General features: G+C 45.4%; 1 protein-coding gene across 5 annotated transcripts in view; it reads left to right on the forward strand.

Annotated features, from left to right (window-relative positions):
• The window catches only part of DGLUCY (D-glutamate cyclase), a 110,859-nt gene that overhangs the window by 38,858 nt on the left and 58,380 nt on the right, over positions 1-13,621 (forward strand). For 3 of the 5 annotated variants that reach the window (XM_003786987.3, XM_023511562.1, XM_023511561.1), the window contains exon 2: positions 9,704-9,836. In XM_003786987.3, the coding sequence (XP_003787035.1) occupies positions 9,734-9,836 (103 nt within the window). In that variant the 5' untranslated portion in view covers positions 9,704-9,733. Of the gene's footprint in view, positions 1-9,703; positions 9,837-10,757; positions 10,785-13,297; positions 13,413-13,621 lie in introns of those variants that run through there. The other 2 variants (XM_023511564.1, XM_023511563.1) reach the window with 2 other exon arrangements.

Here is a 13,621-nt window from a genome sequence, read left to right on the forward strand (position 1 = left end):
GATTATAGGCATGTGTCACCATACCATGCCCAGCCACACAACTTGCTTTTTAAAAATTTAAATTGAAAAATTTTTATAGTGAAACATATATAACAAAATTAACCATAATTAATCACTTTTAAGAATCCAGTTCAGTGGTGTTAAGTACATTTACATAGTTGTACAACCATCACCATCATCCATCTGTCTCCACATATCTTTTCATCTTGTAAAACTGAAGGTCTGTGCCCATCAACCGTAACTCCCCGTTCCCTCCTCCACACAGCCCCAGCAGCCACCATTCTACTTTCAGTCGCTATGAGTGTGAACGCTCTGGATGAGTGTGAACGCTCTGGATGAGTGTGAACACTCTGGGCACCTCACATAAGTGGAGTCGGCAGTATTTGCCCCTTGTGTCTGACTTATTTCAGTTAACAATGTCCTCAAGGTTCATCCACATTATAGCATGTCAGAATTTCCTTCCTTTTCATATCTCCTGTATGTATATTCCACATTTTATTTAATACAATTTAATTTTCATGTAGCTTATTTCTTATTATTTTTTAAACTTTTGAGCCAATCACAACATGACAAAAACTTACAAGTATAGTACAAAAGAAAATCTCTTTTTGTATCTTATCTTCATCAACTAAAAAATTAGCTTTTTTTTTTAGAGACAGAGCCTCACTTTGTCACCCTTGATAGAGGGCTGTGGCATCACAGCTCACAGTAACCTCCAGCTCTTGGGCTTAGGCGATTCTTTTGCCTCAGCCTCCCATGTAGCTGGGACTACAGGCACCCACCACAACGCCCAGCTATATTTTTGTTGCAGTTTAGCTGGGGCCATGTTTGAACCCACCACCCTCAGTACATGGGGCCGGCGCCCTACTCACTGAGCCACAGATGTCGCCCTAAAATTAGTTATTTTTATATCTTTAGAGACTTAGGTATTCCTCTATTAGTGAGTTATAATCTGTTCCTATCATTATTTATTTTAAAGATCAAAATTTCCCTAAGTGACCAGAGAAAGCCTGTTCAATCTGTGTCTCTTCTGGGTCCCCCCATTATTCCTTGAAGATATCTTCACTTTCTGGCACATGATGTTCCAGGCTCATCTTACATTCTCCTTGCCCCCGCCATGGAATCAACTATTTCTCCGAGGAGTCTTGATTCATTTGAATAGAAAATGGGATTTATTTATCTTTTTTTTTGAGACAGAGTCTCACTCTGTCTCCCTGGGTATAGTGCCATGGCATCATCATAGCTCACAGCACAACCTCAAACTCCTGGGATCAAGCAATCCTCCTGCCTCAGTTTTTCTATTTTTTGGTAGAGACAGGGTCTCACTCTTGTTTAGCCAGCTCTGGAACTCCTGAGCTCAAGCAATCTGTCTGCCTCAGCCTCCCAGAGTGCTAGGATTACAAGAAAATGGTATTTAGAATCCAAGACCTGGGTACTTGATGTACTCAGTCCTGTTGAAGGATTGCTGCTTCCAGACAGAGCTAGATGATGTGTTTCCTATAAACACACACACACACACACACATTTATATAGTTTTTAATTCATTTTGTAGTTTTATTGTTTTGGCTGGGGCTGGGTTTGAACCCGCCACCTCCAGCATATGGGGCCGGCACCCAACTCCTTTGAGCTACAGGCACTGCCAGTTCATTGTGTATATTGAGGGTATAATCCTCAACCACGGGGTTTATTCTAGTTTTCTTCCATTGCTGTAACTCCCTTATCCAACAGTGACATACATGGGTTCTCTTGGCCTTAATATAATTATGTATTTGATCGATCACGAGTATACACCCTCTCCCATCTCTGCTTCCACCACCATAGCTGCCCTCCTCACTCCACTTGGACTCTCTCTCTCAACTCCAGGTCATTCCAGGCCAACATTCCCCAATACATGGACATGCTCCTCACCTCTTGTGGCTCTGGCACCCCCTAAGGACGTGCTGCTCACCCTACTTGGACTCTGCCATCCTGCTTTGTGCCACAACAGCTTCCTACCCTCCCTCCCCACCATGGACTCCTGTCTTACTCTGCCCCATCTCATGACTTTAGGACTAAATTGTTTAGGAAGAGGAAAGAGAAGAGACCATTCGCTTCATTTGAAAATATTTGTTTTGTTAACAATCGTCTCCTTGCTGAGAGTGTGTGTATTTGACCTATGAAATAATCACTAATTATTCTAATAATGGCTGCCAGTGTCATTATTATTAATCACTAATTATTCTGATAATGACTGCCAGTGTTTCCCCAATCTTTTGTCTCTGTATTATAATAAAAAAATTTTAAATAAAATGTTGCTACAGCTAGGATGCTTCCTTCCTTACAGCAGCATTTATTTTGCAAATGTGCAGTTGTATTTAGGCTACCACCAGCAACTCCCTTGGCAAACACTGAGCAACTCCCACCACAGAAATTAATGAGTAGAGACAAGGTCTGCACACCTACTCGTTTTGTTCTTCCATTATCATGTTGTGGGACTCTGGGGAAATGATCCAGGAGACATCTACAGAAACCAAAAATGGAACTTTGTAACACTGCAAATTGTTTATTTTTGTAAATTATATTATCTTCTTGACTACTCTGTGAGCTTTATGGAAGTTGTTTCTTCTGTCATTTTTTTGTACCCCAAAGGTCCTAAATACAGCCCTACATAAAGTTCTCCCTGTGCCTGTTGGCTGGCAGAGCTGTGATGGCTTCATTGGGTAGGACAGGAGAGAAAGCAGGAGTTGCAGAGTCTGGGGATGCTTGGAGGCCTTTATCTTCCTTGGCATCTATGGGTCACAAATTCCTCCTTCAGACACTTACTTCCCTCAGCTTCTGAGCCATGTGATCTCCCTCCTCCCTCCCTGGCTGCTCCGTCTCAGATGCCTTTGTGCAGGCCACAACAGTGCCCCAATAGTGAACATTTGCTGGGTGCCTTCAGGTGCCAGGCCTTGTGGGTGCTGGAGATACAGCAGTGAGTAGAACAGATAAAAGGCCTCATCTTCGTGGAAATGAAAGGAGACAAGGAACATCTGTGTGTGTGCTGCCTTGTGTCACAGGAACAACCCTGGCTGCCCCCAGAGTGTGCTGAGCATTGGCTGGTCTTACAGGGCACATGAAGGGGAGGCAGCCTTTCCACGTGAGGTTCTTTCCCTGGAAGGAGACTTTATTTTATTTTTTTTGAGACAGAGTTTCACTTTATTGCCCTTGGTAGAGTGCCGTGGCGTCACAGCTCACAGCAACCTCCAACTCCCGGGCTTAGGCAATTCTCTTGCCTTAGCCTCCTGAGTAGCTGGGACTACAGGCGCCCGCCACAAGGCTGGGCTATTTTGTTGCAGTTTGGCCGGGGTCAGGTTTGAACCCGCCACCCTCAGTATATGGGGCCGGTGGCCTACTCACTGAGTCACAGGCACTGCCCTGGAGGGAGACTTTCTATATCCTTCTGAGTCTGGCCTAGGCTCCCCTGTCCTCTGCCAGCCTCTCACTTTGGCTGTCCTGTCGTCTGTCCCCACTTGCAGCCTGAATGACCTTTATAAGAGGCAAGTCTCACAAATCACTCTACTGCTGAAAAGCTTTGGTTGACTGCCCATTGCTCTGGAATAAATCTAAATTCTTTGACCTGCAGGAGACCCCCCATGAGTGGCCTCTGCTCCTTCTGCCCCCATGTGGAAAGTTGTGTCCCTCCATATGCGTCTCTGCTGGTGCTCACACTGTCCCCTGGGCCTCCAGGACCTTTCCCCTCCCCACCTTTTGCTAATCTAACTCATATTTTCCTTATAGACCCAGCTCCTTCCCCTCTGTCCCCAGTCCCTGTGGCCTAGGAGTGCTAGACATGTGATGTTATAGTTAACCATTTTTCTGTCTTTCCCCAGGAGACAGACACAATGGTTAATTGTGTGTTTAAAGTCTATCTCCTGGGAGGGTAAACCCCTGTGAGCATGGGCTGTCTCCGTCACCGCTGTATCTGCAACTCACTGGGCAAAGAGGAACACACATGGACATCACTCCATTAGAGCTAGCTGTGACCGGGCTGGGAAGTGTCCTATGAACCTTATGGGTGTTCACTAATTTAACCTGGTGATATTGAGCTATTGTGTGATACACATTTAGTCTCTGTCAGGTTTCCTGGCATGTAACTTCTAAAATCATTGGAATCTCCAAAGTGATACGTGTCTTTTTGTGTGCTGGTGAGATGACAGGTGCTGGCAGCCCTTAGAGCTTCAGGATGGGGCTGGTCACCAGAAAGACCAAGGCAGGAATGAAAGATTAGGCCTTTCAGCACCCCCACCTCTGAGGAGGGAAGAGGGGCTAAAGATTGAGTTGATCACCTATGGCCAGTAATGCAATCAACCGTGCCTAGGCAATGAAGCCTCCATAAAACCCACAAAGGGCTGTGTTTGGACAGCTGATCATGTGGAGGTTCCTGGAGGGTGGTGACATACCTAACAGGGCATGGTTGACATACCTGGGCTGACACCCCTTCTCCCACACTGCACCCTACAGATCTCCTCATCTGTGCCTTTTTTCCCCCTCTCGTCTGCTATTTCTTTCTTTCTTTCTTTTTTTTTTGCAGTTTTTGGCTGGGGCTGGGTTAGAACCTGCCACCTCCAGCATATGGGGCCAGCGCCCTACTCCTTTGAGCCCATAGGCACTGCCCTCTTCTGCTATTTTTAGTTTTTTCTTCCTTCCTTCCTTCTTTTTCTTTTCTTTTCTTTTCTTTTCTTTTTTTTTTTTTTTTTTTTTTTTTTGATACAGAGTCTCACTCTGTCACCCAGGCTAGAGTACTATGGCATCATAGCTCACAGCAACCTCAAATTCTTTGCGATCTTCTTGTCTCAGTCTCCCAAGTAGCTTGGACTACAGGCACCCACCACAACCCTGGGCAAGCTTTTCTATTTTTAGTACAGACAAGGTCTCCCTCTTGCTCAAGCTGGTCTGGAACTCCTGAGCTCAAGCAATCCACCTGCCTTGGCCTCCCAGCATGCTAAGATTATAGGCATGAGCCAACACACCTGGGCCAATCTGTGTCCTTTGTAATATCCTTTATAATAAACTGGTCAATGTGTTTCCCTGAATTCTGTGAGCCACTCTAGCAAATTAGTAAAACCTGAGTAGGGGGTCTCTGGGATTCCTAATTCATAGCTGGTCTATGTAAGTGCAGGCCATAGCCTGGGGCTTGTGACTGGCATCAGGAGTTGGGGGCAGTCTGCCAGGACTGAGCCCTCACCCTGTGGGAGCTGACACTGTTTCCAAGTAGGTAGTATCAGAGCTGAATTGGAGGACACTCTGCTGGTGTCCCTGCAGAACAGATTGATTGCTGGTGGGGAGAAGTCCCCACAAATTTCTCAGGGACCACAGGTCACAGAAGTCATCTGTGTGACTGAGTGAGAGTACAGGAGAAACTGAGCTGGGTTTTTCCCCTATGTGTTCAGAGGTACATGTCATTTTTTTTTTATTTACTTTTAAAATTTTGAGACAGAATCTCACTCTGTCTTCCTGGGGTAGAGAGCTGTGGCCTCATAGCTCACAGCAACCTCAAACTCCTGGACTCAAATGATCCTCTTGCCTCAGTCTCCTGAGTAGCTGGGACTACAGACCCCCAGCCCGAAGTCTGGCTAGTTTTTCTATTTTTAGTAGAGATAGGGTCTTGCTCAGACTGTTGCGCAGACTGTGAGCTCAAGCAATCCACCTGCCTTGGCCTCCCAGCATGCTAGTATTAGAGGCGTGAGCCACTGCACCTGGCCAGAGGTACATGTTATTATTAGTCTCATTTTACAGATTGAGAAAATAGGCCTAGAGGGGTTACCGATTGCCTCCTAAGTGTAGAGCCAGATGTGGAATGCGGACAGTCTGCCGCAGTTCTCCTCCTTACCATGATGCCTGCTGAAGGGGAAGGGGAATGCGGAGTGCCGACTGTGTAACACCAGCCCATTTTATGGTGGTGAATGTGCACACTGGACCCCAAACACCCACTCTATTTCAGAGCACACACTGAGGTCACCTCCTCTCCAGCTTCCTCAGTGCCCTCACTGCCCCAGTAATTAGCACAGAGGAGAAGAGGGGCAGTCTGTGTCCTCCCTGAGAAGTAAGTGGGGTTAGCTCAGAGCTTTGGCCTGAGCAGGTGGGAGGAGGCCTGGATCCTTAGGGGGACAACCTCTGTCTCCCCCTCCTCTGCACACACAGTGAGCCCCGCACTGCAGTGACCAACTCAATAACTTCTCAAATGAATGAAAAAACCCATAAGCGACTGAAATCCTCCGAACTATAACAAATGACTCTATTTTATGGTAACGTTTTATTTCTTTAAACAGGGCCTAATTGTACCTTCACAGTGGCCACCCATATGTGGCCATAGTTGCTATCATTTGTGATGTGTGGGCATTCTCCAGTAGGTATATTGAAGCTAGTGTTTTTTTTTTTTTGTTTTTGTTTTTGGTAGGAGCCAATTCATGCTCTATTTGACTCTTGCCTTCGAAAGGGATGACTGCTTATGGTAGGGGTCCTCAGCCTTCTTTCCCTTCCAGCACACATGGGGGACAAGATTTGGGTGCCTGGCAAACTCCCAGTGGCCATTTCAGGGAAGGGTTTCTGGCTACACTCATTTATCTCCAGGCCAGGAAAGCAACCTAGAATCCACTTACATTTACATTAAAACAACAGATAAACAGAGGAAAGGGAAGGCAGACACCCCTCAGACTTTGGTCTTATGCTTTAATTTATTTGCAAAACAGCACCCAGCTTGTACCTGTTACCTTATAAAGTAGTAATAGGTGGGGGTGGGTGCTACCAAGTACTGTGGGGTCTCTTATTTCAGTGGGTTTGAGTAAACTCTTCTCTCCAGATATGAAATGATGAACTCTGATATCTATAGGTATCAGAAGGGTCTGGCCTCTGTTCCTCATGTGCTTATGGAATGGTTCTCTCTTCAGTCTTTGCTGAGTGCCAGTCAGGGGTGCTAAGTCCTTTGCGGTGACACCAGGGGCTCATAGACGTCCAGAACCTTAGCCCAGCTGCTCAGCCAAGGAGTCAGGTCTCCCAGGCCCAGGAGGGCTTTCTCGGTCCAGCAGCCAAGCGTGGGGTTGACCTGCCAAAGCAGCTGCTTTAAGCCTCAGAGTCCTCCAACTGGGGTGTGGAATCCAACCTCACCTGACCCCTCCTGGCCCCCCCAGCCCAGCCCAGCAGGACTAATTGTCCTCTCCTCTGTGTGCCCGCGGCACTTTGTTCCTGCAGCTATTAAGGCAGCTCTTAATACATCTCTCCCCTTTCCAAGGCAATATTCTTTCTTTTTTTTTTTTTGAGACAGAGCCTCAAGCTGTCATCCTGAGTAGAGTGCCGTGGCATCACAGCTCACAGACAACTCCTAGACTCAAGCAATTCTCCTGCTTCAGCCTCCCAAGTAGCTGGGAGGCTGTAGTCGCCCGCCACAATGCCCGGCTATTTTTTGGTTGCAGCCATCATTGTTGTTTGGCAGGTCCGGGCTGGATTCGAACTCACCAGCGCGGGTGTATGTGGCTGGCGCCTTAGCCGGTTGAGCCATAGGCGCTGAGCCGGCAACATTCTTTTTGTTGTATTTATTAGAGATTTTATGTAATCTCAAATTCTTCATTAAAATCACCTTGGGGTTTACATGATTTTTCTGTCTGTGACATTAGAATTGAAAACATAAATTGGTGGTTTGGAGTCCCATTTGGGTCTTTAGGTTGAAAGAACTATGGAAACTCAGGCCTGTCCAGAACCCTCACTATGGAGACTGTCCTTGAATTGTGCTGTTACCCATTCTGCAGTCAGCTAGACCTTCAACCAATGCTCACTGAACTCCAGCTTTTGTGCCACTGCACTAGGCACTGGGTGTATCTGGATATAGGTCATGGGCTATGCCTTAGAGGCCAACACAATGTGCCTATCTAGCCCTAAATTTTGCTGGCATAGTAATACCTCTTTTTCTAGAATTTAGGAAGTCAACTTATCAAACTCCTTTCTGAGTGTAATTTCCTAGAGTTTTGAGACCATCTCTCTTTTAGAATAATGTTTTTAAGCTTTTAATTGTGATTAAACACACATTCACATTCCGTCAGGCTCAGAGGCATGCACCTGTAGACCCTGAAAGGTGTAAGCAGCGGCCAGACCAGAGATGTTCAGGCCAGGTTTATTGAAAGGGAGAGTGACCCACCTGGGCAGTGCAAAGAGGTTTCTGTGCTTGGGTGCAGTTAGAGATCCCTTGCATATGGGGCCCTGGTGGGCAAATTCCACAGCTTGCCTGGGGGGCTTTGGTAAGTTAGGGTCCTTTGGCACAAACTTCAGGGATGGGGCTAACTAGGTCCTCTGTGTCCTTTGTCTTAGGAGGAAAGAAAGAGGAGGAGGGGGAGGAGAATGAAGAGGAAGAGGGGGAAAGAGTTCACATGTGGTCACATTAGGCCTCCCCTACATTTCTGACTCTTGTTAAAAGAAGTGATGGGGACAACAGTCAGTCTTCTGAAATTGTTTCTGGCTGAACAGGGTCATAGTGATCCTCTGGGGGTTTGAGTCAGGTGTTGGTAGGGCTGCACAGTTTAGGGGTATATTGGGAGAGGGTTTGGGGAGTAGCAGAAATTGGGTGGCAACTGCGGCTGATACTTTTCCTACCCTGTCTTGAATAAACGAGGACAGGAATTGGGTGATACAAAGGGCAATGGTAATAATAGGAGGATTGCAGTGAGGTGGCCCAAGAAGGGTAAGATCCAGTGTCCCCATGGGCTGTTGAACCAGGATCCCTCATTCTAAGATCACAGGTGGTTAGCTTGTTCTTGAAGCTGGGTAATGCTCTCTTGGACCAGACCAGACTTGGTGTAGAAATAGCAGGTCTCCTGTTAAAAAAAAAAAAAAAGTATAAAGGCCCCTTTCTGCCATGATTATTAGATCTAAGCCTCTAAGAGGGTTGGAAGAGTAACTGGAAAATAATAAAAGGATGAGCAAGATAATTTTGTCTCCTAGAGAACTGAGGAACTGTGGAATATATAAAGGGGGGGTTGAATTTTATTTTTTATTTTAATGATGGGGATAAGAGAGAGAAACAGAGGTCTTTAAAATCTAGGAAGACTATAGGACTTGGCGCCAGTGGTATTTATTAGAATTAATTTACTTATGTGTTGGAGAATAAGTTACTTAAGGCCATCGTGGTGTAATGAAGTTGAACCCAATTTCAAGTCAGACATGTGGGTCAGTTGAAAGCTGTTCCCATGGTCCATGGGTATGTAGGATGTTGATTTAGGGGATGACCAGTTCCAGAAGGTGAATTCAACTGTTAAGTGTTTTTGATATGCACTATGTTCTTAGATGCTCTTAGATGCCTGTGGAAGAAGTCTAAGATGTGTCTCTGCCTTGGAAGCACTGCACAGAGAAAGGAGCTCAGAGTCAAGTAAAATACTAGCCTCTGTGATTCCAGGCCAAGAAGCCTTCTAGGGTATGAGCGTGTAGGCTGCTTCAGAGGCAGAAGATCCTGAGAAGGTTCTGAGGAATGGAAAGGCCTTTGGGGAGTGGAGAAGGAGATTCTAGGCCAGGGAAGGGCAGAAGCAAAAGTCAAAAGTGTTTGGAATTTCTCATTAGAAACTGAGATGGGAATAGGGGAGAACTTGCCCCAAACACCACCCACCACAGGGCAGGCCCAGGAGGTGGTATCTGATGTTGCATCTTCTGCCTGCAGGAATGATGTATTCTCTACTTTGTTCCCCTGTTTCCCCTCACCCAGATTCTCTGCAGCCCCTTCAAGGATTACGTGATGACTTTTGCCCTCTACCTGAGGTCCTGCCTTCCCTCTGCCAGAAGGTGTATGATTCTACAAAAGAAATCAAACATCAGAAACACATCCAGCATGCCTGGGGGTAAGTGCTGCTAGATGTTTTTTAAAAATTCCTAGAAATACCAACTGTGTAAGGCCTAGAAATTCCTGAGATTTCAGGCTTCCACCTGGGAAATAGAAAGTAGCAGAATGTTATTAGCTCTATTAACTGTCCAGAGGAACTGGCACCTTGGACTGGTAGTGCAAGTGTGAAATCTCACCAGATGGGTCCAGCACCACCCAGTTCTGCTGGTCACCTCAGTTCCATAAGGAGAACTGAACAACCACCAAGGGGCTCAAATGGTAATAAATATTTCCCTCCTGGGAAAAGCATTCCCAGGTTGCTTTTCCTGGAAAAACACTCTATTTTAATCTGGTTTTGATATAGACCAGTTCTCCCTACCCTTGGCTGGTCTCATTCTCTGGGTAGCACCCATCTCCCGGAGTGACACATAAGGCTCTGAAGGGCCTTGTAAGAGAAAATAGTCATTAAATATGTTATTGACCTAGTCCAAGCAAAAACTCACATTAAAAATGATTTTTCTGGAGGGAGGGGTAATGAGGGAGGAGCAGAGAGAGGGGTTGGGGTGCTCTCACTGAATGGGCAGGGGGTAGGGGTGTCTGGCATACCTTTTATGTGTAGGACATAACCACAATAGGGACTCTCCCTAACAAAATCAAATATTTTGACCTGGTTGTTTGTACCCTCATATTAACCTAAAATAAATTTACTTTTCAAAACAAAAAAGAAAGAAAGAAAGAAAATGAATGATAAAGATCAAGTCTGAAGATTGCCTATGGGGATTCAATTTAGAATGTTTATGGGATTTTTTTTTTTTTTTTTGTAGAGACAGAGTTTCACTTTATTACCCTTGGTACAGCGCTGTGGCATCATGTAGCTCACAGCAACCTCCAACTTCTGGGCTTAGGCGATTCTCCTGCCTCAGCCTCCCAAGTAGCTGGGACCACAGGCGCCCGCCACAACGCCCAGGTATTTCTTGGTTGCAGCCGTCATTGTTGTTTGGCGGGCCCAGGCTAGATTCGAACCCGCCAGCTTAGGTGTATGTGGCTGGCACCTTAGCCGCTTGAGCCACAGGCGCCGAGCCAGAGTTATCTATTGTTACATAACAAAGCATCCCAAAACTTACTGGCTTAAAATGACAGTTCTTGACACAGTTTTTCAATTGAGGCCAGGCTTAGCAGGGTGGTTCTTGCATTCTATATGGTGTCTGCTGGGGCTAGACCATCCAAGATGGCTTCTTCCTCACATGTCTGGTGTCCACTGGGGTGGCTGGGGCAGCTGATACTAGCAAAGCATTTCTTTCTCTCTATGAATCCTCTCCAGCAGTGGTAGCCACATATCTTTACATGGTAGCTCAGGACTCCAAGGGAGATTATTTCAAGATAGTAAGCCTTAATGCACAAACACTTATCAGACCTCTGCTTGCTTTACTTATTAATGATCTGGTGCAAAGCAAATCACTTGGCTGAGACCAGAGTCACTGGGGAAGCGGCTACAATGGGATGTGAATACTGGGAAGCATAAGAAATATATATATACTACTTGGGAGGCTGAGGCAAGAGAATCACTTAAGCCCAAGAGTTTGAGGTTGCTATGAGCTATAATGCCATGACACTCTACTGAGGATGACAAAGTAAGACTCTATCTCAAAAAAAAAAAAAATTAATTTTGAGATGAAAGAGCTCAGAATCATTCAATTTCTCTCTTTGAAGAGAAGTGTCATCACCTTAGGCAGAGCCCAAGGGACCCAGGAGATGCACAGATCACATCAGACCATAAAGTATCCTCACCAAAAAAGTGAGGCCTCTATGTTCCACTGCTTTCTCAAAAAAGGAACCATGGGGGTTTCTAGTCTGTGTCCTGTTACTATTGGGGACAACTTGGGAACTTTTCTATTCATCTGTAGCAGTGGAGATAAAACCAAAACATAGTGCCCTGTGATGTATGTTTAACTATAAAGAAAACAAAGCAGCTTTGTGTGTATAATAGGACCCTGATTTATTATATTAAAAATCCAATTTGTTCTCACAAACAGGCCGTGAAGCTAAGAAGTGGGTGGATAGGGAAGGGGAGGCCTCTAAGCCAGCTGTATTCCCTTCCTCCTTGCTCCAAGTCATTTTTGGAGCTTTGCTGAGCTTGCTTGAGTCCTGTGTCAGCTTCCTTGGGCTTTTAGCAGCTGAGCAGGTGGGTATATGGGTGGGAGAGAGAGGTCCAGTATATCCTCATTTGGAACACTGTAGCACTGCCAGGCACTCTACCAATGGAGATAATGAGTTCCAGGCTGTCAGTTAGAGTAGGAGCTGGACTTCTCCCAGCAGATGGTTGCCTCTGCGTCACTCCACAATCCTGGAGGAAGATGTTTAGTTGGGGGTGCACCCATCGTAGGGAGGAGGCCCAATAGATGCAGTTCAGTGATGAAGTGAGAGGATAAGGGGTCACCTGTCCCTGGTTTAAATCCTGGCTATCCCGTGCACCAGCTGTGTGACCCTGGGAAAATCATTTCATCTCTCTGAGCCTAATTTTCCTCATTTATAAAATATAGATGATCACAAATGCAAATTACTTAGCACAAGGAGCCTGGCACATAAGTAGAGCTCAGTAAATATTGCAGGAGAGAAAAGCCTACGTGTGATGGAACAAATCTGGCAGTTAGGAGATTGTCCCCTAGGTTATTTCTCCAATAGAGCATAATGATGTTTTTCTTTGGGATGGTCTTAATTTCAGAATATTGAGAAAAGCCCAGAGAAGAAAATTAAAGTCATCCAGTCTTGTCATGGAGACAACCACGATTATCATGTAGATGTATTTCCTTCTAATTCGTTCTCACTGATTTTATAAAAAGGAAAATATGTCAAACATACCACTTTGTTACCTAGCATTGTTCCTCTAATAATAGGTTATAAACATCTTTTAATATAATCATTAAGGGAGGAGCGTGGTGGCTCACATCTGTAATCCTAGCACTTTGGGAGGCCAAGGCAGGAGGATAGCTTGAGGCCCTGATTTAAATATTTCTTCTGGACCATAATTTAAAATGTATTTACAGAAGTTTATTGCATAAGTGTACACTAACTCCAAGCCCTTCTTTCTGGACAATAATATGCCAGATAATTTACAAACATTAACTCACTGAGGTCTCTTTGAGATAGGTACGATTACCATCATCTTCCTGAGGGAAACCCGAGGGTAATAGATGCAAAGCAGCTTCCCAGGGTCACATAGCTGGTCAGAAGCAGAATTGGGATTTAAACCCATGTTTGTTTATCTCCAGATCCAATGGACTTCCCATTGCAGAGATTGGCAGGCTGCACCCAAAGGAGGTGGTGGCATGCGAGTGGAGGTTTTCCTTTATAGCTCTGTTTTTTTAATTTAATTTAATTTTTTTGTTTTTGCAGTTTTTGGTCAGGGCTGGGCATGAACACACCACCTCCGGCGTATGGGGCCAGTGCCCTACTCCTTTGAGCCACAGGCGCTGCCCTCCTCTACAGCTCTGTTAAGTGTGTGAGCCTACTCAGTCAAGACTCTACCCAGACAAAAGATGTGAACAGCCTCTTTCCAAAAAAGGATACCCAAATAGCCAGTAAGGAATATGAAAAGGTACTCAACCACATTAGTCCTTGGGACAATGTAAATTAAAACCACAATATGACATTACTATACACCTGGCAGAATGGCTGAAATGAAAAAGACAGGCAATTTCAAGTGTTGGAGACACTCACACCACCGATGGGAGTGTAAATTTGGTACAGCCACTTTGGAAAACTGCTTGGCAATATCTCTCTCTCTCTTTTTTTTTTTTTTTTTTT

The sequence above is a fragment of the Otolemur garnettii genome, unplaced genomic scaffold, assembly GCF_000181295.1.
Source record: "Otolemur garnettii isolate 467f Iridium unplaced genomic scaffold, OtoGar3 scaffold00020, whole genome shotgun sequence".
NCBI classification, from domain to species: domain Eukaryota; kingdom Metazoa; phylum Chordata; class Mammalia; order Primates; family Galagidae; genus Otolemur; species Otolemur garnettii.